Below are 27,704 nucleotides of genomic sequence, written 5' to 3' on the forward strand. Positions count from 1 at the left end.
ATCATCCAGGCGTCCCCTGTGCAGTGTCCTTGCAGACGGAAAATTCTCTCACACCAGAAGCGACTTGCAGTTTCTCAAGTCGCTCCTGACATGACAAAAAACACCTTGGGGGTTGGGACCCCTGAGGGGGTCATGAGGGGATGTCGGGGGGGGGGGGGTCGCCAAAGACCATCAGAAAACACAATATTTCCTGTTGGTTATTGGGTTCTTTGTGGAAAGTTTGGCCAATTCAGTTGTTGGTGGGGTTCAGAATGCTCTTTGATTGTAGCTGAAGTATAAATCCCAGTAACTACAACTCCCAAATTTCAAAGTCTATGTTCCCCAAACTCCACCAGCATTCAAATTTGGGCATATTGAGTATTTGTGCCAAGTTTGGTCTTCATCCATCATTGTTTGAGTCCACAGTGCTCTCTGGATGTAGGTGAACTACAACTCCAAAACTCAAAGCAATGCCCACCAAACCCTTCCAGTATTTTCTGTTGGTCATGGGAGTTTTGTGTGCCAAGTTTGGTTGAATTCTATTGTTGGTGAAGTTCAGAATGCTCTTTGATTGTAGGTGAACTGTAAATCCCAACATAAACTCCCAAATGACAAAATCAATCCCCTCCAAGCCCACTATATCGGGTATTTCTGCCAAATTTGGTCCAGTGAATGAAAATGCATCCTGAATATCAGATATTTACATTATGTTTCATAACAGTAGCAAAATTACAGTTATGAAGTAGCAATGAAAATCATTCTATGGTTGGGGGTCACCATATGAGGAACTGTATTAAGAGGCAGCAGCATCAGGAAGGTTGAGAAACACTGATCTAATTGCTCTGTCTCAGGTTGACTTGTTGTAAAGATAACATGGGAAGGAGGAGAGCTATGTATGCTATCATGGGATCATTGAAGGAAAGATGAGGTGTATATGCAACCAATAAATAAAGATTACACTTTTTTGACCCATAAATTGTTTTTAGTCTGAAACAAAGTCCAAAATAGATGGACAGCCAAGAGTTGAGAACTTTACTTTAGGCTTTGCTGCACTGACAAGGAGGAGAGAAGGACTAGATAACAGCCAGGAAGATAAACAATCAAGTACTCAACTAAAATTATGAAATGAGCAAAAGTCAGCTTTATTGTGGAATCAGACCAGTAAAGCAAGGAGAAGGGTATCCCAGTTCTCCAGAAAGTCAGTGGTGTATTAGCCAGAAGGGAGTGGAACTACAGCCTTGAGCAGCAACGATCACTGGTGTTACACAGCAAATGGTTACTGCCCGCCTACCATATATGAGCCAATGTATACAGGAAAATGCTAGCTGTGAATTGCAGGGAGGGTGTAAGCCAGCACCTACTCTGGGCCATGATTATGGTCACTGATCATCCTTGCAGACAGCGCCGTCTATCTGGACCCAAGAAGAAGCCTTGCCGGCAGTGGCAATGAAAAGAGCCTGCTTCATTGTGGCAGATGTGATCGCATGGGGCTGGCCTCTCCCTGCACTCATCCACATCTGAAAAACACAAGGGGAAAGGGTCACTGTGCCAGCCAGTGTGAACAGTCAGCAACAAAGGGAATGGGACTGGTAACAAGCCAAGGCAAATAAAATCAGCTCTACCCTTCGTTGCAGAACCTTTAAAAATAACAACAGCAGCAACAACAGCAATAACAGTTGCTTTAAACTGCTTGGAAAAGTTATTTTTTTGGCTACAATTTCCAGAATTCCTCAGCAACTAGTGGTCATGCTGCTGGGGCGTTCTGCAAGTGATAGTCCAATGAAGTGTTGGAGATGAAAAAGATGCATCCCTGCTTGCTTTAAAGATGCATGCACTCGTATGGAAGGAGTAGAGTATGTGAGAAAGATATCCTCCGGTTTCCTTTTTTTCTATTCTTCTCACATAAACCGACAGACTTTCATATTGCTGATCTCACTTCTTCCTCACGGTTAGGCTATTTCTTCACTGTCTCTTGGAGGACAGACATTTTGGTTTTCTTCCAAGAAACAGGAACAAGTATGGCCCCTACCTCTCCGTCTTTTCTCTGAACTTTGCTAACTTAATGTATTTCCTTTAATTAGCCTAGTGATTTCTTCTGCCAAGAGTCTGAGGCTGACATGTCATGTGGCATTGTGTTGTATAAATCTTGTCTGTGAAGCTATGTGCTGATTCAATTATGTGGTTTTTGTGTTAAATGGCAACATTGTGCAGATGAATGCGCAACTGAATGTTTAATTGGAAGCAAAATAGTTGAATATGTATCCAGATCCTGCATAACATCACATATGTGACTCTGCTTCTACATATTTCAACTGAATGTAATATCTTACAACAATGTGCAACCTTTTAAACACACATGAGACAGAAATAGTATTCCAGACTGAGTTTGATAGTACTCCATAGAAAATAAACTCACTGATATTTCAAAAATGTTCATTCTATAATCTGCAGCTATCTAGTTGCTCTGCTAGCTCTGGCATCTGTCAATGACATCCTCCAACTCCCTTTTGGGAACAAACAGTTATCCCTTTCCTGCTCCATGACTCTACAAAAGGCACCCACCAACCTTTCTGCTTCATATTTGTAAGTCAAGAATGACCAGGGGAAATTGCATGGTGTTTCACACTGCTAGCACAGCGGGTTAAACCGCTGAGATGCTGAACTTGCTGATTGAAAGGTTGGTGGTTTGAATCTGGGGAGTGGGATGAGCTCCTGCTGTTAGGTCCAGCTTCTGCCAACCTAGCAGTTCAAAAACTTGTAAATGTGAGTAGATCACTAGGTACCGCTTCTGCGAAAAGGTAATAGCGCTCCATGCAGTCATGACCTTGGAGATGTCTACGGACAATGCCAGCTCTTCAGCTTAGAAATGGAGATGAGCACAACTAGATTTAATGTCAGGGGAAATGTTTACCTTTACCTTCACACTAAGAACATGGTGGGCTACTCAATCAGACTCATTCCTTGCAGAACTTTGGGAACACAGGTGGCTGTCTTACTTTGTCAATATCGGCTACTTACCCAGGCACTTGTTGGCATCACGGGGATCCACCTTGAATCCCGGGTGGCACTGGCAGGAATTCGCACCCTGAGTGTTCATACAGATTTGGCTGCAGTTATGCAGCCCTGAGGCACATTCATCTATGTCTGGACAGAAGAAGGGAAGGAAAGATAAACATAGTGAACAGCAAGTTGAACATCTCATGGACAATTCTCAGGTTATTGTCTACACTGATCCCACTACTGAAACCCAGGATTGCTCTCCAGAAAAAAATGGGACTAAAGAGACCATCACCACTATTACCACCTCCTTTAATGGCTAGTGAGGGAAACAGTCAAGATAACAACTATGTCTACCTTACTTGGGCAAATGTAAAGCATCTACTTGAGCCATTTTAGTGATGTTGTGCTTATATCACGACATTTTACCATAAGATTGCCATTTGCGGCTCTCCCCCATTCCAATGGTTGGATTTCCCCCCATGTTTTAGTTCTCACACCCAACCCTAGTACAAGCTTGTAGGGCAGGATGTGGAGAAAATGTGTGGTCTTCCAGATATTGTTGGGCTACAGTTCCTTTCACTCTTCTGACTGAACAAAATCTCAAGGGATACAGATTCCCCACCCATTCTTTCTCATATCCTGTGTGGTGAGAATTACAACCAGAAGCTGTTCCGATTTTATTTCTTCCCTCTAGAGGGCATTGGCACCATACCTTATTGTTTGTAGCTCCTGTCTGTCTGATACCATATAGCAAGAAAGAACAAACCATGGCTTGGCCACACCCTTTTATTCTCGGTGACTCCCTGCACCCATCTGGCCAAATGACCTGTCCCTTTGCTAACTGATTCATTGAATCTCCCATATTCATAATTTGGAAGCACCTACTTTCCCAAAAAGTTGGTTTGCAAAAAACAAACAAACCTTTCTCAAGCTCTTAGTTGTCTGAGTTCTGTGTTTCTTTCACAACAGAATGACCCATTGATGTGATAGATGAGGATTCAAGTGCAACTCAATCTACAGGTGTCTCAGTGCTGATGCTATGTCAGGTCAGGATGAATAAAAAGATTCCCAGTAGCTCACCCCTTTGGAGCTAGACAGCAAAGCTGCTTTTTATTTGAGGCTCCATCTCTATGATCTCATACAATCCATGTGCATAGCCTAGGCACACATACAGCATTCACATTATATGACAAATATATCTCAACACTTTGCATGTACCATACCATACCATACTTTCCTTCCTTAATAAATTAATTAATTAAGGGCATTTGTATCCCGTCCTTCTCAACCTCCACAGAGGAACTCAGGACGGCTACCAACCAGCACAGTACAGTGCCCACACACAACAATTCAAAATATAAAAACACATGTTACATTAAAACAGATAAAACAGATACACACACACACACTAAAAACAATTCACCAATTTCAGTCGTCATCCTAAAAGCAGCCCATCATAGTCCATTAACCAATGTTTTTACCAGCAAATCAGTCTATTTTGCAAATGCCTGATCCCACAACCAGGATTTCAGTTTCTTCTGAAAGGTCAGGAATGATGGGACAGATCTGATCTCATTTGGGAGGGAATTCCATAGCCAAGGGGCCACCAAGGAAAAGGCCCTGTCTCTAACAAAATGAAGTTCAACAGTGACAAATGCAAGATACTCCACTTAGGCAGAAAAAACAAAATGCAAAGATACAGAATGGCTTGAGAGAAGTACATGTGAAAAAGATATTGGAGTCCTCGTGGACAGCAAGTTAAACATGAGCCAACAAAGTGATATGGCAGCAAAAAAAGCCAATGGGATTTTGGCCTGCATCAATAGGAGCATTGTGTCTAGATCTAGAGAAGTAATGCTACCCCTCTATTCTGCCTTGGTAAGAACACACCTGGAATATTGTGTCCAATTCTGGGCACCACAATTGAAGAGAGATATTGAGAAGCTGGAATGCGTCCAAAGGAGGGCGACTAAAATGATCAAGGGTCTGGAGAACAAGCCCTATGAAGAGTGGCTTAAAGAGCTGGACATGTTTAGCCTGAAGAAGAGAAGGTTGAGAGGAGATATGATAGCCATGTATAAATATGTGAGAGGAAGTCACAGGGAGGAGGGAGTAAACTTGTTTTCTGCGTCCCTGGTGAGTAGGACACGGAACAATGGCTTCAAACTACAAGAAAGTAGATTCCATCTGAACATTAGGAAGAACTTCCTGAATGTGAGAACCGTTCAACAATGGAACTCTCTTCCCCAGAGTGTGGTGGAGGCTCCTTCTCTGGAAGCTTTTAAACAGAGGCTGGATGGCCACCTGTCAGGGGTGCTTTGAATGCAACATTCCTGCTTCTTGGCAGGGGGTTGGACTGGATGGCCCAAGAGGTCTCTTCCAACTCTATGATTCTATGATTCTCGTTCTTGTCAAATGTGACTGTGATAACAGTGGGACCGAGAGCAGGGCCTCCCCAGATGATCTTAAAGTTCTTGGTGGCTCGTGGAGGGAGATACATTTGGACAGGTAAACTGGGCCAGAACCTTTAAGGGCTTTATAGGCTAAAGCCAGCACTTTGAATTGTGCTTGGAAGCTAACAGTGGAGCTGGTGTAGCAAGGGTGTTGTGCACTCCCAATACCCCACTCCTGTAAGCAACCTGGCTGCCGAACGTTGGACTAGCTGGAGCTTCCCAACAGTCTTCAGAGGCAACCCCACGTAGAGGGGGTTAATACTCATGGTCCACTCATGCTAACTAAACATCCATCCATCATTCATTCTAATCACATTGCTCATATGGCAAATATGGCACATTTGGTTGCATCATATCACCACCATGTATACATGCTCTCCTTCCAATTATGCTTTCATTTATTTTTGCAGGTATTCTTCCTTTCTGTTCAGCGGTAGAGATGTTTAGCCTTTCTCGCTCTTCACTTTTTTGATATGAGTCAGCCATATCAGATGATTTTCCAAACCTATCTCAGGAAATTCGAACACATAGCTACTCTATATACATGAAACGCAAGAGCAAAGCATTATTTCAAGATGTGCTAGTTTGAGTAGGAGGCACAGATCTTACAACTGGAAAGAGCACAGTGAGTCATCTAACGGATGATATTTTCAACTTGGGATAGTCCCTGAACTCAGCCAGGCTGCTCTTCATTTGAAGCTCAACCCCTGTGATGATGTTACTGTAAGTGTGAACAAGCTGGGTAGGGCTTATCCTCCATTTTCAAGAACTTTGCAGTAATTTTTCTCTCATTATTTCACTCAAAAAGCTATGCTTTGGGAGGCCACACAGACTTCAAAATTAGTTTTTGTGCCTGTAGATTCATCAGACAGGTCAGACAGATGTTGGATTTTTATACATGTTCCTTAAGCCATTAGATGGAGTGGTAGAGGATTGCAGTTCCTTTGACCTGGCAGAGACTTAGGACCTCATCACACTAAAGCAGTGGTTCTCAACCTGTGTTTCCTCAGATGTTTTGGCCTTCAACTCCCAGAAATCCTAACAGCTGGTAAACTGACTGGGATTTTTGGGAGTTGTAGTCCAAAACACCTGGGGACCCACAGGTTGAGAACCACTGTACTAGACCATGGACTCACTTATTCTGACGTGAAATTAGAAGGTGTTTCAGGGATCTCTATATACTGCAACAGTCTCTGGGAAAGGAATAGTGACCATGTGGCTCACAATATGATGCCGGATTCCAGTTCTCACTATCCCCAGTCAGTATGGCCAATTTTGGAGGCTAATGAGAGCGGGAATCTAACAATATATGAAGGCTACAGATTTTCCACTCTTGCTCTAGAACAGTGGTTCCCATTCAGGTGTTTTGGCCTTCAACTCCCAGAAATCCCAGCCATCTTACCAGCTGTTAGGAATTGTGGGAACTGAAGTCCAAAACACCTGGACAATTAAGGTTGGGAACCACTGCTCTAGAGTGTGCTCCTATTTTGCTCTAGAATTGAGAGATCATTTGCTGCTGGTTGGCCATCTATGATAAAAATCACTACCATCACTAACACACCAGCATTGAATGACCTATATTGAAATTAACCTGAAAGAACCCATTGAAACTTTTCTTGTATGGTCAATAAATATTTAGAACGTCATGCCAGTTAAACAAATTCTTATTTGGCAGTACTCCAGACCACTTTCTGCCCTCTTTTTCCTGTGCCTTATGCATCCAGTTTCTTGGGCTAGCTTAAAGCTTTGGTTGTGTGTTAAAAAGGTCTCATCTATGCTCTTTGAAGTGGATTGGGTGACAGCAACTGTTCTCAGTCATACAGTAAGAGATTTTTTTTTCCGTGTCAGGAGCGACTTGAGAAACTGCAAGTCACTTCTGGTGTGAGATAATTAGTTGTCTGCAAGGACGTTGCCCAGGGGATGCCCAGATATTTTGATGTTTTATCATCCTTGCGGGAGGCTTCTCTCATGTCCCCACATGGGGAGCTGGAGCTGGCAGAGGGAGCTCATCTGCACTCTCCCTGGATTTGAACCTCTGACCTGTCAGCCTTCAGTCCTGCACAAGGGTTTAACCCATTGCACCACTGGGGCGCAATACTATAAGAGATTATATATATATATATATATATATATATATGAATGATGCAATACTATAATCATGTTTGAATGGTCCGAAAACCACCTTCAGATAACTGGATTTCTTTGTCATTGGCTAGGTAGCTTTGAGATAAACAGGAAACCAAAACAGTGGAAGGCTTACATTTCCAGCAACTTCATCACACAACTTATAATAGAGTAGAAGAAATAATAGCGCTACAAGGGGACTCATAGGCCATTGAATCCCGCCTCAAAGCATTTGAAGATGTCCAAGAAATTTGTAGGAACATAAGAAATTACCATATATCAAGCCAAAATCCTGGTTCATTTAGCTGAGTATTGCTTACATTGACTTGTGGTGGCTGTCTCATATAGCATCTTTCCGAGTCCTACTGAAACTAGAATGGGACAGAGTCTTCAGAATGTGTTGACTAGCAAAATGAGTGCAATAAATCACCTTTCAAAAACACTCATGGACACACAACTAAAGGAGTCCTCAGTAGAAACACAAAATGAGCAAAGCAGTCATGGAATCATACCACAGCACTGTTTCTTCTGGGTTGTTGTGAGTTTTCCAGGCTGTATGGCCATGTTCCAGAAGCATTCTCTCCTGATGTTTCACCTGCATCTATTTCAGGCATCCTCAGAGGTTGTGAGGTCTGTTTGTTAAACCTCTCTGCTCCTTTTGTATAAATCAGTGGTTCCCAGTCTGTCGTCCATAGACCACCAGTGATCTGCAAGAACTAAAATATGGTCCGCAGCCGCACTGTTGCAACAAGAGCAATTGGTCTCACGAAACCCTCTTATAGTGCTGAGACTAATTAAACATGGTTTTCTGTGGGTGAGCAGATGGTGACTACTGGATGGTATATGTTCTGTATCTGAAATTAGAGCTGATGTGGTCTATCTGATGCAACTTTCTGCATCAGCACTCCAGATAACCAAACTGAATCTAAAGTTGACCAAAAACTGACTCGTAACAAACTTTCAAAGGTTTATTTCAGACCCCGTATTATCAGTGTCTCTGAAACCAGGTAGCATCTAAACCATGCATGGGCCAACTTGGGTCCTCCAGTGTTTTGGACTTCAACTCCCACAATTCCTAATACTAGTGTTTGAGAGTGGTCCCTGGTCAAAGTGGTCCCTGGTCAAAGTAGTCCCTGGTCAAGTGTTTCCTGGTAAAAAAAAAAAAAGGTTGGGAACCACTGGTATGAATGAACCCTTAGTAGAGAAAAAGGCATCTCTCGTTCACAGCATATTGGCTCTCCAACAATATAAGGCTGGCCGGATTGTGGAACCTACAGAAATGTGGGGAATATTAGCAGGAATACAGTTTTTGCCACCCAGATACTACACGTGCTAAAGCAGGCATCCTCAAACTGAGGCCCTCCAGCTGTTCAACTCCCAGAATTCCTGACAATTGAACAAGCTCATTAGAACTTCTGGGAGTTGGAGGCCCAAAGAGCAGGAAGGCTGCAGTTTGAGGATGCCTATACTAGAGTGATGGGAACTGTAATCCAATACAGTTGGAGGGCATCAAGTTGCATAAGACTGCTATATCTGTACACCAAAAGAACCCACAATGTTTTGACTTGATACTGCGTCATCGTGTAATGAGAACAGTTTCAATTTAAAAGAATAAAAGAGCAAACATTGGTGTCCTCCACTAATACATTTAGTCTGTAGATAAGATGAAGATTTATAAGAAACCCAGGAATGAATTTCTGCAGTTGCATTAATAGAGGAAGGAACAGTAATAGTATTTGGCAATGAAAACAGTATGGATTTAGAAGGGTTTTGCTTGCCAAGTATCTTCAATGGCTTACTGTGAGCTGGAAAAAATAGTCCCAGCTCTCAAGTTACGACTTTCTTCTTCTCAACTAGCATCACCAGACATCTACTTGTTAATTTTAAAATTATTACCAAACCCCCTGAAATTAAGCTCTAAATTAAACAATAACAAAAAAACCAACCAACCAAAACAAAAACAAATCCCTAAAATACCTTCTGTTCAGAAAATAGTTCAGTTTCTTTGAACATACTTTCAAAGGTTTATTTCAGACCCCGTTTAGATGAAACCAGGTAGCATCTAAACCAGGCATGGGCCAACTTGGGCCCTCCAGGTGTTTTGGACTTCAACTCCCACAATTCCTAACAGGACCTGAGGCTGTTAGGAATTGTGGGAGTTGAAGTCCAAAACACTTGGAGGGCCCAAGCTGGCCCATGCCTGATCTAAACTGTCCCCTGACTCCTCTCTTCCCTCTTCTCTATCTTTGCATCTGTTTACCATCCTCCCTAACAATTATCTTTGGCCAAGATCATACTTCAAGGAGACAAACTACAGTACATGATGCTTGTTCATAGGTGCATTGCAACTGTATGCGTACATGTAAATGCATGATTCTAGTGTAGAATGCACACCTGCATGTTCAATGCACAATGCTGCCACATAGGCAACTGCGTTGTGTACACAACTCTGCTTTTGTAACCTTGAATGAAATAAAAAGGTCCCACATCAAACAAAAATCTTCTGCATAGAAACCTATATGTGTGTTCACAAGGCTTTATTATTATTCCAGCAGCACGGACATAGGAAAAGGGAAAATGGGATCTCCTTCCCTTCTGGTAAATTTTTATGGCTGCGTGTTACATATAAGGGAGACTTGAAAATGACATTTCCCATAACTATGGGTATGAGTCAATACCTATGAGAAAATTACTTTTCCAAGTGCTACTCACATCTGATATATAATGTGCCTGGCATTGCTCAGGGGAAAAAATATATTCTCTCAGCTCCCTTCACTGTTGCGCCTTAGAAAGACAAATTCATTGGAAAAGATATGTGGGAGACAAAAGGGGCCACGGTGGCACAGTGAGAGGCTGAACTTGCTGACCGGAAGGCTGGCAACTCAAATCCACAGGACAGGGTGAGCTCCCGCTGTCAGTCCCAGCTCCTGCCAACCCATGCAAATGTGAGTAGATCAATAGGTACTGCTTCGGCAGTGTCTACAGACAACGCTGGCTCTTTGGCTTAGAAATGGAGATGAGCACTACCCTCCAGAGTTGGATTCGACTAGACTTAATGTCAAGGGGAAACCTTTACCTTTATATGAGAGGCTGGAAGGTGGGGGGTGTCTAATTTCTTCTCTGGCTCAGATTTTCATCTGGTACAAAAGAACCTTCTAAGGGCATGGCATTTGACTTTCACCAGTTGGATTAATTGCTCCAAACTGTACTTAAAGAAAAATAAATAAAAGAAAACTGATCCTATGCAAAAAAAAAAAAATGTTTGACAAATCTTTTCAGCAAATTCAGACTTTGAATTTGGGCTTAGAAAGCCCAAATGTACCACCAATTCCTGCAGGAATTTCTGCCTCCTGCCCTTTTCCTTGGATGTTTGTCACAAGTTATGCTTGAGTCTTCTGGGTTTTCTTCACTTCATTCTTTACATAGCGAATATGTGTTCAGTGCACCAAAATAGGAGTATAGTGATTTCTGAATGGGGAATAACATTGGGAAACAACAAATGGAAATCTTGGCCGATCACAACTCCCCAGTTTATGTCCCTTATGTGTTTACAAACATCCATGTCTCCTTTGAAGTTGTAGGGGTTCTTCAAAAACAAACAATAGCCATTTTGGGAATGTATTTTCCATTTGATGACCGAAGCTGGGAATATAGATGGAGATAGGGTGGTATATAAATAAAGCATTATTATTATTGTTGTTGTTGTTATTACTACTACTATGTATCTACCTTTGGTTCTCAACAATGTTCTTATGGAGCATTTTGCTCATGCCTAATGTGTGCATGCATTGCATAGTGAAGACTTTCTAAAGTCTGTTGTTGAAGGATTTCATGGCCAGAATCACTGGGTTGCTGTGAGTTTTCCAGGCTGTATGGCCATGTTCCAGAAGCATTCTCTCCTGACATTTAGCCCACATCTATGGCAGGCATCCTCAGAGGTTGTGAGGTCTGTTGTAAATTAGGCAAGTGAGGTTTATATATCTGTGGAATGTCGAGGGTGGAAGAAAGAAACTTTGTCTGTTTAAGGCAAGTGTGAATGTTGCAACTGGTCTGACATGTGGTTTTTACGAGTGGTCCAGCATTTCTATGTTCTCAAATAATATGCTGTATCCAGGTTGGTTCATCGGGTGCTGTGCTATGTCTGAGGAAACCATGGAAATGAAAAAAATCTGGCTACCAGTATTAAAAAACTCTAAAATCAGGACAGTAAATAAAGAGCAAAACCCCAAAACTAGGGGAATTCCAGACAAGAATCAATCAGGGGCACCTCCCAACAAAGGATCCCCCAGGCAGCATCCAGCCAGGCTTTGAAGCTGCAAGGCCATTAAATGCTAATCAAAGTGGCCAATTGCAACATTCACACTTGTCTTGCCTTCAACAGACAAGAGTTATTTCTCCCACCATAGAAATTCCACAGATATATAAACCTCATTTGCCTAGTTTCCAACTGACCTCACAACCTCTGAGGATGCCTACCATAGATGTGGGCAAAACATCAGAATAGAATGGTTCTGGAGCATGGCCATACAGCCCGGAAAACTCACAGCAACCCATTTTCTAAATTATACATGCCTAGCCTTACATTTTATTTGCTTGCATCGATTCAGTCCAAATGCTTGGGCTATTATTGCCATTCTGCTGCTTTAAGCAAAGACCGCTCCAAGGAAAATGGGCAGAGTGCATCCATCTTAAAAACTGTAACCTTCTCTTATCAGTGATGCTATAGGAGACAGGACTTTGGAGAAGTCTTACTTAGTATTGAGTCTCACTCAACAGAATTACAGGGCCCCCCAAATACAACAGGACTCTCATACTACATTTTGCACAATCCCATAAACATCATTACATTTGGAGACAAAAATAATTTAACTCTACAGTTTCTTATGTAGCCATAATTTCAAGGAAATATTTCCAGCTCACTGCCCTGCTAATGTTTTAGCCACTCACTCCCCTTAGCCAGTTATGGGCCTCTTGGTATAGGAAACTTTAGTCTTGCATCACCCTGTTCTCTTTTTGTCTTCTAAAAATGGGGCTGTTGTGCCCAAGCCCAGCAACACCCAAGCATATAAGCAAGCAGGTGCTTATAGATAGTGTACAGTTTATTTGGTGTGCGGAGGAAAGGGTGATTCTCCAGCGGGAAGACAGAGCGGGTTCAAACACTACACACATATTGAGAAACAAGAGCAGAGGTGAATCCCGGTCCAGTCGGGCTGGAGGAGGAGGAAGAGGAGGAGGAGAAGAAGGGAAGCAATAATTTCACAGGCCAAACCAGCAGGCACGGAGTAACTGTATTGATTCTTTTTTTAACCAAGCAAGCAACTACCAGCAGAAGCTGCCATCTTGGGTAAAGGCAAGCTCCAAGGAAAATGGCAGTTGCAAGAAGAGCTGCCATCTCATTTAAGGGCAAGCTCCTAGGAAGATAGCAGCCACACTGAGGAGACAAAGCAGTGGTGAGGCCTCTGCCTTGTCTGTTTTCTCAGAAAACATGCAAGGGGTGTGTCACTACTGGCATTGCCTCAGCCAGCTTGCATCGTGCCCTCTGCGGAGACGGCTGTCCCCACCTCGGTCCATGTCCCCAGGGACCACCATGAGAAGGCTGGATGAGAGAAAGTGGAGGGAAGGAGAACAGGGGAGGCCATTTCATCCATAAAGGCTACATCTTGCTTTATTGGCAAGGCTTAAAGTGCATAGGAGTGAAAGCAGAGTCCGAGGCAAAATGGAAGGAGTGGGGCTGAGGAGAAAGTGGGGCCAAACCGGGTCCCTGAAGAAGGATATCCTCCAAAAAAGGCCACTTGAGCTGTACAAAGAGGGGAACAGGAAGACACAGACAGACAGACAGACAGAAAAGGATAGAGCATCAGTTAGTAGAATTGATTGGTAGTAGTTAGTAGATTGAGAGGTGTTTGGTGTAGTTGAAATAAACTGAACCAACTATCTGATGGCAAAGAAAGGCCTCAAACCTCAGCGACATCCAACAATTAACTTCAAGAGAGAGAGATGGGGGAAATGAACAGACGTGGCAAGGTTTAAGCATTTTTTTCATCACCTGCTCCTTTCCCTCTCCTCTCCTCGCTTCACAGCATTTCCAAACTCGGATATGATGCTAAATATCTAGTTTGTCCCAGAGATATATTTTTCGTATCTTATCCATTGCTGTCTTCCTTTGCATAAACAATGAATACAAAATAGGAAGCAAGTGCTACATTGTTCCTGCACTATCTTCTCATTAGTGCTATAGATAGATAGATAGATAGATAGATAGATAGATAGATAGATAGATAGATAGATAGATAGTGTTTGCAAACTTGAATCTCTTAATCATGGATTTGCTTTTTCTTCTTTCTTGCTCCCATGTGCAGACACAAACTCACAGTACCAATTGCATCTATATTTTCATTGCCTGACCCAAAAGTATAGCTACAGAAGGGCACAATGAAGGCATCCCCCTCTCAAATAAGAATTTCCCTCCCACATGAAATTTTGTTTGAGTCCCTAAATTTATTGCAGAAAATGGGGCACTTAAAACTATTCATGTGTACAACTCCTATTTGCTGGATTTACATCCCCTTGTAAACTTTGCCTACCCTATTGCTTTGGATGCCTAAATCCCATTGCTTTGGATGCCTAAATCATTCTTCCAAAGGCTTGACTGATGTTTTAAATTACTGCCATGGTAGAAATCTGGGGACTGAAAGAAAATTTCATGTAAGGCGGAATTCTTATTTGGAAGATGAATGCCGTCCCTTCCATAGTAACATTCCTTGGACTGAACTAGGGGGTAGTCACATAGACTTCAGTGTTCTTAGCCCTTGTTTCCATTGGCTGGCATCAAGATCAAGTTCTGAGCGCAATCAGTTTTGCTACGATGCCCAAACCATCAGTCACTCACCAACACAAGCTGTGCCGTCCTCATTGGGCTCAAAGCCCCGGTTGCAGCGCTTGTTGCTGCGGCAACGGTATCCGCCATATGTGTTGATGCAGACGGGTCTGCCCCTTGGACAGACAAAGGGAAATTCTGCACATTCATCCATATCTAAGAAGGAGAAGGAAAGAAAGAGAGATAGAGAGATAGCGTGACGCAGGCCTAGCACAGAGACCAATGACACATAGTTGCTCAACACCACAGTGGGCCTGATGCTTTATTCTCAGAGTGCAACCAAACGGTGGGAAGATCAGACATTCTACCCCGTGGAGCTCAGTTGCAGGCAGAGGAAAAACAGCACCCAAGAACAGTTCATCCGTCTGCCTCACCAGGTGACTCACCAACACACCTCCCGCTCTCGTGCTGAGAGAATCCTTGGCCACACTGTGAAGGAACAAGAGAAATTTGTCATCAGCACTTAATTTCCCTTCAGACTCATCTCTCTCTACTTAGAGTACTCTGCGATGCCATTTTTATGGAGCTGAGGAATTTGTATGGCTGCAATTCCTGTTTCAGATCATATAGTAACTAATGCTGTTGCTTCCACTTTTGAGTGTCTTCTTCGATATAGAGTCAATTCTGAAAAGTGTGTGCCGAGACTCCCTCACCCAGCCCACTTTCATTTTTTTAAAGCCTCAAAAATATAGACTGGGTATTCAACACTCAAAAGATCTTATTATTTTTCCCAGTTATTCCCCACAGCCTCAATTTCTTTGCTCCTATGCACCTATTTCTTTTCAATATTTTGCGATGGCAAATTCACTGTCTGTCAAGGAAGAAGAGGTTAGTTGTAATTCCGAATTCTAAGATCGTTGATGAAAAAGATTACGTGTTTTGCTGGAACCCCATCATGTTTTGCTACTATACGTAACTCCTATTTCTCTGACCATTCGAACCATAATACCTGTGATTGGGTACAAACAGAAATAATAAAATCCAAAATGTGATGCAATTGCTCAGACTATAATCATGCACAGTGGTGTAGCAATAAATTTTGAAGGTGCAGGTAGTCATCACGACAGTCCTTACAGTGGTACCTCTGAGAAATGTCCAAAAATACATGCAGTTTTGTTGAGCCATATCACTCAGTTGTCATCTCTAATGGGAGCGGGTCTTTTTAAAAAAACAAATGGGTCATAATTGCCAATTCAAAGCCAAGCACCTTCTAAATAATTTGCATTACCATGGCCAGTGAATTGTTTCTGGGGAAAATGTATTTTAAATTCAGCTTTTGAGACGATTACACCAAAATGGGGGACGAGAGAGGAAGACTGTGTGGGTGGGCAAATTATATTTTTTTTTCTCTGTTCATTAAAAAAATTCAGTCCTATAATGTATATTAAACATAGCCAAGAAATGGCTGGGGTGTTGGTGTGAATGTCAATAAATTGATGCCCCCTTTCTGCAGTGTGTTCATTCCCTGATGAAAGAATCTTGTGCTTGAACATCCATTGTAACCCCATTATTGTGAGAATTGCAGCTAAATTCAGAGGCAACAGCAAAGTCAGAATAATGGCTGGTTGATAGAAGATCTCGTCATTGTCCCTGCTAATCAAAACATTTTGACCCTGCAATTCCTGGTTGTAATATCCCTCTGATTATACAGAAGAAACAAAGGAAATGAAAAGATCTGAGGCCTATCAAATTTAAGGGGACCAAGGGCTTGGACCAGTGATTCTCAACCTGTGGGTCTCCAGATGTTTTGGCCTTCAAATCTCAGAAATCCTAACAGCTGGTAAAGTGGCTGGGATTTCTGGGAGTTGTAGGCCAAAACACCTGGGGACCCACAGGCTGAGAACCACTGGCTTGGACTCTGCTGTCCAAGATAAACATCATGGCAAAGGTAAGGTGGCTACATGGCCTCATGTATCAACAAAAGAAAGAACAGTTTGATGGTACTTCCCATCTTCCATTAAGCAAGCCTCATCCTCCAACTGCAAGTTGTCCTTGGGATGAGGAATTGAAGGGAAGGAGACCCTGGGCTCTGCCATTTGCAAAGGCTGCAAGGTCAACTGAAGCATCTCTACCTAGGAAGATCATCAGCAAGGGAAGATTGGCTCTAACTGGATATGACTGCTTATCTACAACTCACTATTTTGTCCTATGCAAGGGGACTTCATAGGACCTTTGATACTGGAAGAAATTAGTAGCATAAACTTTCACAGACTTCAGTCCATTTCATCAGATGTTGTTATGTGATTTCCAATGATCTCTGACTTATGGTGACCCTAAATAAAAGATTGTGGTCAAGCCACAGGCACAGAGATTGCAGGATCAAGTAATTGTCCCTCCTTATTCCTGGTCTGACAATGTCGGAATGTTGTGCCCATGTGACCAGGAAAGAGGAGGGTGCATTACACCCCTAATTCAGACTGGTTACATGGGAATCCTCCTCTGATATCAGCAGAGATGCCCACAATGGCCAGGAGTTCAGATGGAGCTTCATGACTGATTAGGAGCAGCAGTGATTGCAACATGGAGGAGGTGAGGTATGGGTTGGGTTGTTGTAGGGTTTTTGGGCTATATGGCCATGTTCTAGAAGCATTCTCTCCTTCCATTTCATCTGCACCTATGGCAAGCATCCTCAGGGAGACCTCACAACCTCTGAGGCTGCCTGCCATAGATGCAGGCAAAATGTCAGGAAAGAATGTTTCTAGAACATGGCCACACAGCCCGAAAAACCTACAACAACCGAGTGATTCCGGCCATGAAAGCCTTCAACAATACAGAGATGTGGGTTGTCTCAGGCACCCTAGATCCTTGGCTGCTCCAGGATGTGGTGATACTGGGAAGAACAGTGAAACCAGGTTACTAGAAGAGAACATATTGAAAATGTTTTGGAGAAAGAGCAAGTGAAACAAAAGTGGAAGCCTTTCCTTGGCCTTCAATGTCTTTCTCATGGAATCACCAGAACTGGACATCTATAATATAATGTACTTATACACTTATGGTATACAGTGGAATTCAGGAACCCTTTCATATCAAATAATTACAGCAATAAGATTCCATTTCAACTACCATGACAACATAATATGGAATCCTGGAATTTGTAGTTTAGGGAGGGACATTTCGAATTTTCACCCAGAGAAATCTAGGTCCTCAGAAAACTACAAACTCTGCACTTCCACAGAATATTGTCATGGCTATTAAAGCAGGAAGTAGTAATTTATTCCAAAAATTACTTATGGAGCCAAGTTTCAAGCTGCATTAATCTTACACCTGCCTTTGAAAACCCTCTTGAATTTCATGTGATTTTTCTCTCTCTCTCCTTCCGTCTCCTCCTTTTGTCCTGATACTTGATGAACTACTTCTTCTGCTCTCCTTCTAAGAAGTCTAAAGACAGCACTATTGTTGATTTGGAAATGTTATGCGGTTCCTAATGTGCACCACACACTATGCAGTTATGATGCTATAATTCCACTTTAATTGCCACGGCTGCATCTAGTGGAATCCTGGGGGTTTGTAGCCTGGTGCAGGACTAAAGCTCTCTGACAGAGAATCCTAAATCTCTCATGGAGCCCCAGGATTCCATAGGATTGAGCAGTGCCAGTTTAAATGGAATCGTGGTGCTATAACTATACTGTGAAAGCGCTATTCAGCCTCAACTCCACAAGAGGTAATTCTGAGGAGTGGGTGTGGGAAGGATCAAGGATATCTTTTTTTCCTTCGCCAACCCCAGGCCTTTGCTGGCTGTGCTTTTTAGCACCAGAGGGCTGACAGCTCTAAACCTCAGTATATTATAGCTAGACAGCAGGGTGGCTGGGGGGCATGCAGTTCTGGAAATGGAAAGAGCATTCCCCCAACCCTAATCCCTCTCCAGGACACTTATTCTATAATGTCAGGGATTTGAGTAGATCAATTTCCTTTTTTCCTCAGCCTTCCATTTTCTCAGGTTGAATTTTCAAGTGACTCAGACTTGTGTGTGCCACGTTGCTCTCACCCAGAAGCTATATTGATAGATGAGCTCTATCTGCCTAGCTTTTGCTTTCTCTTCCCCGTGCTGTGCTTCCTGCTGTCTTTATGTAGGCATGATGTAAGATGACCAGTTCTTGTCAGGAAGGTTTGCTTGGCTGGAGAGTTAACTGTAATTTTCTCAGGCTCTATAAACTTATACGCACCAGCATACCCCGGTTGCTCTTTGGGAATACACTCAAAGCTTGAAAACATTCTTCTTGAGAGTACAACTCACTAAATCTACCACCCAGCATGCCTACACATGGTGACTGTAGGTTTCTGGGAGCTATGGTTCAAACAAATACATTTCCCAAGCTCAATCATGGGTAGGAGTTGCACTGAAGATTGTTCGGAAGCTCCAATTGGTCCAACAGTTGGCAGCCAGACTGCTCACCGGAGTGGGGTACAGGGAGCACACAATCCCCCTGTTACACCAGCTCCACTGGCTGCCAGTCTGCTACCGAGCACAATTCAAAGTGCTGGCTTTAGCCTATAAAGCCCTAAACTGTTCCAGCCCAGCTTATCTGTCTGAACATATCTCCCTCTATAAACCATCTCAGAGATTAAGATTGTCCAGGGAGGCCCTGCTCTCAGTCCCACCTCTCTTGCAGGTGCGACTGTGGGGATGAGAGACAGGGCCTTCTCAGTGGTGGTTCCTCGGCTATGAAATCCCTCCCCAGCAAAATTAGATCAGCACTCTCCCTCCTGGTCTTCAGGAAAAAAAAGTAAAAACCTGACTATGGGACCAAGACTTTGGACAGGAAGAAGTACAAGGAATGAATAGGATCATGTGTAATAGATATTGATATTTGGAATGACCCTGGACTAGAATTGTTAAGATTGTGTGATTTTAACGTTTATATCAATATGTTTTTTAACTCCACATTTTAATGTTTAATTGTTGTTGCATTTTTATTATTTAATTGATAGTTGTTTTTATGTGTGTGAGATATTGAATTTTGCCATATATATGTTGGAAACCGCTTTGAGTCATCCCCCCCCCCCCCGGGTGAGAAAAGCGATATACAAATGAAGTAAGTAAGTAAGTAAGTAAGTAAATAAATAAATAAGGTGGTAATGAATGCTCCAGAATTGAGTCCCTCTTTTGCAGGGCCACCTCTATCATTAGGCAGAATGAGTAATCTACTTCTGTTGGCAGACTCTGGCAGGCACAACTGAGTTCCCTTACTGTATTTTGAGAATCTCTTTGTGTCATACTGCTTGCCATAAAGTAATTTGCTACTGTCAGGTGGATATGGTCAGAGATGATCTAAATATCAAATACTTCTCTAGTCAGCTTTTGTACATAAAAGGGAGATGGGTGCACCATCTTTTTGCATCAGGCAGTTACAATCTTGGCAGATCCATGTACCCAACTGTTTTTCTATTTGTAGCACCATTGCACAGGCAGATGTCCAGTCTTAGTCAATATGTATATATCCGATTTTGCAACATTCTTTTAGTTATGCATTCAGTTGTACAGCATTACCATTCAGTTAAGGGACATGTAGCAAAATCAATGTGTAGTCCCATAGGTGGAGACTGACAATATGGAACCCCAATATGGGATCTGAGACAATATTTTGTAGCTGCTGTTGATTCTTAAATGTGCTCTGTGCTCCTTGTTGGGTTTTTTTAAATTTTGTATTTCTCCTAAACCTCAGTGTCCTGCCATTTTGTTTCTCAGTGGCCCTATTTTGGCTCTGTTCCTTTTGGCATGGGGTGCTGATTGTTTATTAGAGGGTGTGATGATTCCTGACATCGCTATGCAGGAAACACAGCATAGGTTGGCAATTTGCCTCACTAACTAATAGGACAAATGCCTCAACTCAGTTGGCATAGAGCTTCCATAGGCATCTTACGTGACTATTTTCCTTAGTGAGGTGAGAGAAGGAAAACTGGTTTGAAGTGGGGGAAGTTTGGGAGGGATCACTTCCAAATCACTCATATGTAGCTATCAAAACAAGGCTCACCTCAAGAGGAAGTATAGCAGGGGGAGATGCTGGGGGGTCCCGCGGGTAGGGGATTTCCAGCACGACATTTATCTCAGTGCTTGCAATGCTACGCGTGATGAACTTGCCGTCTGGCCAGACCACCTCCAAACTGCTGGGTTCATCCTGTCCTACAGAGAAGAATGGCAAGGAGAAACCAGTACAGTTTATTCAATCTAAAAGGTGGATCACTGTCACAATCCTATTCTTCCCTTCACTAAACACCAAGGGGAATTTCCTGATCACAAGAGTTGTTCACCAGTGGCACACATTACCTTGGAAAGAAGTGGCTTCCTTGTCATTGGAGGTTTTTAAACAGAGGTTGGATGGACATCTCTCTAGCATGATTTATTTGTGGGCCCCTTCACTAACAAGGCGCTGGACTAGATCCAGTATGGGCAAACCCAGGCCTAGTGGGTGGATGAAGCCCCTTTGGCTCTTTTCTCAGGCCCTCCTCTCTCACACCATCCTATCCTTCCTTCTTGCTTTCTTTCCTTCCTCCCCTTCCTTACCTCCCTCTTTCTCCCTCCCTCCTTCCCTATCATCCTTTCATTCTTCCTAGCTTCTCTCTTTCCTCACTTCTTCCCTCTCTCTTTCTCCTTCCTTTTCATTTCTTTTCCTTCCTTCCTGTCTTTTCTTCCTTTTTTATTTCCTCCCTCCCTCCCTCCATTCCTTTCCTCCCTCCTATCCATCCTTGTCTTCCTTTCCTTCCACCTTTCCTTCCTTCCATCCTTCTCTTCCTCCCTCCCTTCCTTCCTTCTCTTGTTCCTTACTCCTTCCCTCCAATGGTTTCAGATGGCAGGGAAAGAGATTTGACTGAAAAGATTAGGAAGAACTTCCTGAGAGTAAGAGCGGTTGGAGAGTGGCATAGGCTCCCTTGGAGTGTGGTGGAGTCTCCTTCTCTGGAGGCTTTTCTGCAGATGCTGTCTATCGGGAGTACTTTGATTGTGCCTTCTTTCATGGCAAAGGGTTGGACCGGATGGCTCTTGGGGGTCTCTTCCAGCTCTAGGAATCTATGATTCTATATCAGGAGTAGGCAGTGGGTATACCTGTCTGTACTGCTTCCCTATTTTAAAAAACCCCTCTCAGAAATGCCACAGTGGCTTGGAGATTCCAGAGCTTATAATTCAGAAAGCAACTTTTCCAGGCTCTGCCAGAGAGATGACAGCACTAGGGATGTGATGAGGGTCATGTTCTTCCATTAACCACCGTGCTGCCACCCCCATCAGCACAACTCCCAGGCACAAGGCCATCTGTGAACCGGGTCATGGAGTATTCAGGCGTAGAGACCCTCTGACTTTCTGAGCTACTTGGCTTTCCTCCTCCATCTAACCTGGCCATGCCCCACTAAACGGAGACACCTTGGGGCTATGGAAGAGTAATGAGGTGTGGAGACACATAGTGCCTTCTGCAAGAACAGCTGGAGGGGGCAGCCAGAGCGCCTCCTGGCAAGACATGCTCTCTGGAGATGTAAATTCCTATTTGTGCACCTCATACATTTGATTATAAGAGGGAAGGTAAACAAATTTTCCAGGAGTTTTGAAAGAAAGGGCTTTGGACCAGGGATAGACTACAGTGTTTTTGCAGAATGTACAGTGGAGATAGTAACAGAATCAGAGAAATTCAGGGTTGGGATAATATGAATTAAGGTTCAGGTGTCAGACTTCAAACTTTCAGAAAAGTAATTTTTTTTTCAGACCTCATCTCCCAGACCTCATCTCCCCACCCAGCACGGGCACTGGAGTTGCAGTCCTAGAAAAGTAACATTTCCAGCTTCTCTATGAGGTAGGGTGAGTGACAACAGAAAAGGAAAGAAAGTATATATTGTTGGGACTGTTTGGCGAATTGACATGGCATGTACAGATCACTGTGAGTTCTGCCCCCCCCCCCCCACCTCACTTACCAAGGCCAAAATGGGCAACGGGCTCCATCTCACACAAGTACCCAGACCCTCCATCAATGATACGCAGATGGGCACCACTCTGCCGTGTGAACAGCACTACTTTAGCACCACGAGCAAATGCCCCAAAGCGTGTGCGTGGGATCACCCGCAGCCAGTTGTTGCTAGTACCCTGTGGAGATGGAACAAATGCACCATCAAAGTATGAAGTGGGCATAAAACTGGGTAAGGTTTGTTGGGAGCATCTTTTCTGATGGGTGTTCAGGCCATTCGGCTCTAAACACATTCAGACTCACCTCATTGACCTTGAAGACAGAGAGGGGCTGTGCCATGGACTCTCCGTGAGATAGGATCAGGTCCAGCCTTCCGTCACCATCAAAATCCACCACGGCCCCTCCTGGAATGATACCAGCTCGTTAAGCAGAGGTTTCTTTCAGCATCTCCTTTTTAACAGGTCTACATTCCTCTTCCACAGTCACAGCTGAGATAATGAGAAGATCAAGTAATATGAGTGTTTTCCACTTCTGCCCCCTGGTTACACCCAAATTAGCCCTAACTTGCTTGCAGTGACATTGTCCATCTGTGTGCTTGTTTACCCAAGGGGCTGCTCTCTCTGGTGCTACATCCTTTGTCACTGACAGCATAGTTAACCCTTTTCTGTTTAAGATTTCAGCATGTCAATCAAGAGTTCTGCATCTGGGCTGTGGATGGGAATTATACACAAAGACTGGCCTTCCCTTTCTTGATAGCATTTTAGAGTCAGGGTGGGAGCTGGGACGTCTGAACTCACATCTCCACTGAGTTCTAAAACTCAGTTGCTGACCTTGAATTAGTCACAGTCTCTCAGCCTAGCCTACCTCATAATATTGTGAAGTTACAATAGAAGGAGAAGAGATATATATATGCTACCTTGAACTCACTGGAAGAAATGCAGAGTATAAATGTAACCACACAATCAACCAAGCAAGTAATAGTTAACAAGGGGAACAACCTTCAAACCTTGTGGTTTTTGGCATGAATGCTCAGCTTGAAATCAATTAGAAAGCTCTGATGAACCCAAGAGCAAGATTTGTCAACACTTTCCTATATCTTTTTCAAGTTCCTGCTGCATATCCTTCAGTATCATTAACTGTGGATTCCTTGAGACATAAAGAGATCTGAATCTTAGGGTTAGTACCTAGGCTTCCTAAAGATTATGAATGACTCCAGCAGCAGAGATGCCATCAGAGCAGAACCTTGGGGCAGATGTTTGGAGTTCTGTACAGCAGAGTGAAAGGAAGGCCCCAATAGGGGCAACTGTAGTGCTTGATTCATAGATGTTTACGGGTTCTTAAAGCCATCCCTTTGTTTTTGTTTGCTTCCCTTTGTTTCCTCTGACAAAATCCATTAAGGAAAAGATGTTGCACAATAATTTTCAGCAGTAGAAGTCCTTTGGAAGCACCTCTAGATGCTTCCTGGCAGAGAAAGGGTTGCCAGAAGAGTTTTTAGAGCTTGGAGTTCCAAGCTTGGCATTCCAAGCTACAATTGCTAGAATTGCCACAGCCCACATGGTCACTGATAGCACATCCAAGCTGGGCATTCTGGAAGTTGAAGTCCAAAGCTCTGGTTCAGCCCCACCCCACTTGTTCAATTGCAGTCATCTCACTTACCTCCTCTTTTTTTCAAGTGTAGCCCACAGTAGATATCACTTTCACTCACCTGTCCCACGTCCTTCTGGCTCCATGGCATCACCAGGGTTCAGTTCCTCAATGGCTGGATCAGCATGTTCCCGACGGGTGACCCTGCATCAGAAAGAGATTGTAGTAGAGTAGAATGGACACTCTCCCCTCTCATATAAATGCCCTTAATGGGGCAATCCCACAGTTGAGTAGGGGCTACCTTGTGTCCGCATACTAAACCCATCTTGCCAATGTCCCTCTCTCTAGAAGGGGCCCTGCCCACTTGCCAAATGACAGGTCTCTGCACGGACTCCCTGGAGTTGCCACATGCTGCTATCACTTTATTAGCCTGAGAAATGTAAGCGGCTCTGTTTAACGAGCCATTGATTGCCTACAATTAATGGGAACCGTGCATAAGTGCTAATTAGTGAAAGCTGGAACCTCCAGGGATGTAGTCTAGGAAGAGCAGACTGCCTGTATGGGTAGTGAAGTAGCAAGGGGCTCAGCTATAGTTGTGTCAGCTGGCCAGTAGGCAAGAGCTAGGGAAGCAAAATTGAAGAGGCTACATCCTCCCTGTTTATGAAATTTTAGTGGAGTCACTTTACTCCAGTGGATTGTTGTTATACAGGGAACTAAATGTCACTTTCTCTGAATCAAGAATCCAGGCCTCCCTCCTCCCTTCTTCCCATATGCCCAGTGTCACATGCAGGTTCTTCTAAAGCCATCAGGGATGTGACCCAGAGTCTGGTATGGGGAAGCCCTTCCTGCCATGCCCAAAGCCTAAAAAGATGGGGAGCCCACTGCCTCAGTCTCTGGTGGCCATGTGGCTCTCACCCACCGGAAGAGACGGTTGGCAGATGAGCCGCGATAGGCGATGTTGTTGAAGAAGACCTCCAACTCCTGGTCATTGTCAAAGTCAGCAGCGATGACGGTGCGGACAGGTGATGGCATGGACAGTTTGGGCGTGGCAATGTCCTGGGGGAAGGACGGGGATTAGTGGGGCAGGGATTGGGCTAGAACAGGGCCAATAGGATGCGTTGATCTAAGGATGCAATTTGGTGGCAGAACAGGAGGAGTTGTGACTGAGCTGAGGAGCATGATAACAGTGCTGCAGAGGTGTGATTGGTCAGAAGCTATAGTCTTTTGCAGGGACTGCTGCTCTTTTGGTGACTTGGTTGGAAACCAAGATGAAGGAAAGGCTGCCAAGTCTACGTTGCTACGGGTCTGAAATATGAGGCAAACCTTTAAAACAAGAAACATCTGGCAACCCAGCTGGAGGCAGAGACATCCGCTTCTTGGTGTCTGGATGTAATTGATGTATTCCATTCTTAGACTTCACAGCTATTTGAGACCTCCAGTGCCCAATATCCCTGCTCACAGCCCAGCTTATCCTCAACTGTATGGCATTTTGGGCCCTTCCTCCCTCCTGCAGGTAGCACTTACCCGGAAGCGGATGCGCCCACCTGCATTCATCTGCAGATAGAGCCGATGTGGTCCATTCCAGTTGCCATAGATTAGGTCAACCTTGCCATCACGATTGAAATCAGCCAGTGTGACACCACGGCCATGTTGGTAGGGATCATCCAAGCCTACAGAGGATGTTGTGAGTCGGAGAAGCTATCTATCCAAAGATGAACTAATGCTCCATGCGTTACCAAGCAATCCCTTCTGAAGAAAAGGTGAGCCAGGGATTGAACTAGGCTCCACATATTTATGTAAGGGAGACAAAGAAGACTATCTAGTAACTCAAATTCCACCTGCCTCAGGAGAGCAGAGACAATGAGAAAAGTAGGGGCAACCAGTTGCAAAATATGGCCTATTGAACCCCTTTAAAGCCCTACTTTCACTCGTCTTTCTCTTTTCCCTCCCCCAGCCACCCAATTCTTATTCTCTTGCTGACAAGGAAGGAGTGTTTCTAAAGCGAACAGGTGTCATCAGCAGCACCATAGTGATGGATGCCACCCTGACACCTCGTTAAACTCCAATGATCAGCCAGACGCTAAATTACCACTGGCTGAGCCTGCAGGCACTCCTCTCTCTCTCTCTCTCTCTCTCTCTCTCTCTCTCTCTCTCACACACACACACACACACACACACACAAAAGTAATGGAAGAAATGAAATGGAAGACTTCAGAGCCCTGTTCAGATTAATGAGTGTTACATGGCTGTTTCTCTGCTTAACATCCATTGCCTCTGAATCCCCACACTCTGGCTAGCTACTCACCAGTGCTGGGTGCTACATCTATGAAGGTACCATCACCCTGGTTCTGGAAAAGGAAGTTGGCTCCGTTCTCATTGTCACAAAAGATATCAGAGGCAGCTTCATTGAGAATGGGCCCCACAACCACGCCCCGACCCCCTGGGAAAAAGAACAGTGAAAGCTCTGGGCATGCTGTTTTTGTGGCTGGAACGGTCACATTGCGGAGCATTCCCAGCTGGAGGGTTTCAAAGCAAAAACATGCCTAATAATTGGTTCACCATCCCATGCCTTCCCATCTCTTCACAATTAGAGTAAACTTCACTATAACATGGATGTTTGCTCTTCATCAACAGTCATTAATTTACTCCAGTTACTACATAACTACTTAGTGGCAATTCAATGCCATGAAGACTGAGAACAGGGCTAAGGCCGCTCAGTACTGGCAGGACAGGTCAGAATCAGTATGAGGCAAGCCATCCTTCCTGGACTGTTCGTGCCTGTACACTGCAACACAGGGGATGATCACCATTTGAATTTTCACCACGGCAATAGTGAGGTGGCAGGGGCCATTAACTCCACCATTATCATAACCCCCTGTATGCTGTGCCGGTGCTTTAGACTTGACCAGAAGTGATATGATTGATGTCATTTCTACTTTCATTTTTGGTGATTTCTTCAGAGGAAAAAGAAGAGGACCATCTGGGGCAAAACCAATACATCTTATGGTTTTAGCTATTTGCAGTTTTTAAAAAAACACAATGAAAATCATCTAAACATTGGAGGTTTAGGGTGTGCAAAATTGTGCCCAAGGACTGTATTTCTTTAATCCATAGGCTACTCTTTCACATGTGTACACGTCCTCAGATCTTACATTAGTCCAGGATTTGTCATGTCTTAAATGAACATGTGAATACACACATGCAAAATGCCCAAAGTTAATGGAGAATACCATGGTTTTTGTTGGCTGCCATTTTGATTTTCACACAATGTTATACACTGACAGAATAGATGGTATTGTGTGTGTGTGAGGGGGGTGGGGATGATGGATGTGGAAGTATGCTACCCGAAGGAGCTTCACCACACTTTCTGAAACCTGGTTGGAGAAGAAGCCTGTTGCTCCCCCATTTTATAAGACAAGGGCCCTTCCAAACTTCAGGGGAGTAGGTACAGAAGAAGAGGTCATGAAGAACAATATGTTAAAATTTGAGAGATGATGCCAATTAACAATATCCTGATATAGATATTTTGGAAAGGTCTAAGCCATAACTCATTCTCCTTATGGTGGGGTAGCTATCAGAACATCAATACTTTGCCATCACACCTGTGAATTTGTTGACTCCAGCCTCTGCAGCCACATCATTCAGGGCCACAATACCACGTTCTGTATCACTAGCAGCTGTGTCCATCTCGATTAGGGCATGTGGTCCAACTCTCCCATTGGCATAGTTAGCTATGTAGATGGCATAGCGGCCAGAGCCCTGTGGGAAGGAAAAGGGATGGGAGAAAGTGAAGGTACTGGGTCT

At 43.7% G+C, this 27,704-nt stretch overlaps 1 protein-coding gene across 3 annotated transcripts in view; it reads right to left on the minus strand.

Moving 5' to 3' along the window:
• Positions 1–1,097: 1,097 nt before the first annotated feature.
• CRTAC1 (cartilage acidic protein 1) overlaps positions 1,098–27,704 on the minus strand; it is a 55,860-nt gene continuing 29,253 nt past the window's right edge. The window contains exons 5-16 of one of the 3 annotated variants that reach the window (XM_060768206.2): positions 27,503–27,659; positions 26,206–26,340; positions 25,425–25,570; positions 24,820–24,956; positions 24,022–24,104; positions 22,620–22,720; positions 22,327–22,495; positions 20,406–20,554; positions 14,820–14,862; positions 14,446–14,589; positions 2,998–3,123; positions 1,098–1,496 (exon numbers count right to left, since the gene is read on the minus strand). In XM_060768206.2, coding sequence (XP_060624189.2) covers positions 1,366–1,496; positions 2,998–3,123; positions 14,446–14,589; positions 14,820–14,862; positions 20,406–20,554; positions 22,327–22,495; positions 22,620–22,720; positions 24,022–24,104; positions 24,820–24,956; positions 25,425–25,570; positions 26,206–26,340; positions 27,503–27,659 — 1,521 coding nt within the window. In that variant the 3' untranslated portion in view covers positions 1,098–1,365. Of the gene's footprint in view, positions 1,497–2,997; positions 3,124–8,678; positions 8,705–12,637; positions 13,354–14,445; positions 14,590–14,819; positions 14,863–20,405; positions 20,555–22,326; positions 22,496–22,619; positions 22,721–24,021; positions 24,105–24,819; positions 24,957–25,424; positions 25,571–26,205; positions 26,341–27,502; positions 27,660–27,704 lie in introns of those variants that run through there. The other 2 variants (XM_067465872.1, XM_060768207.2) reach the window with 2 other exon arrangements.

This window comes from Anolis sagrei, chromosome 3 (assembly GCF_037176765.1).
Source record: "Anolis sagrei isolate rAnoSag1 chromosome 3, rAnoSag1.mat, whole genome shotgun sequence".
Taxonomy (NCBI): Eukaryota; Metazoa; Chordata; class Lepidosauria; order Squamata; family Dactyloidae; genus Anolis; species Anolis sagrei.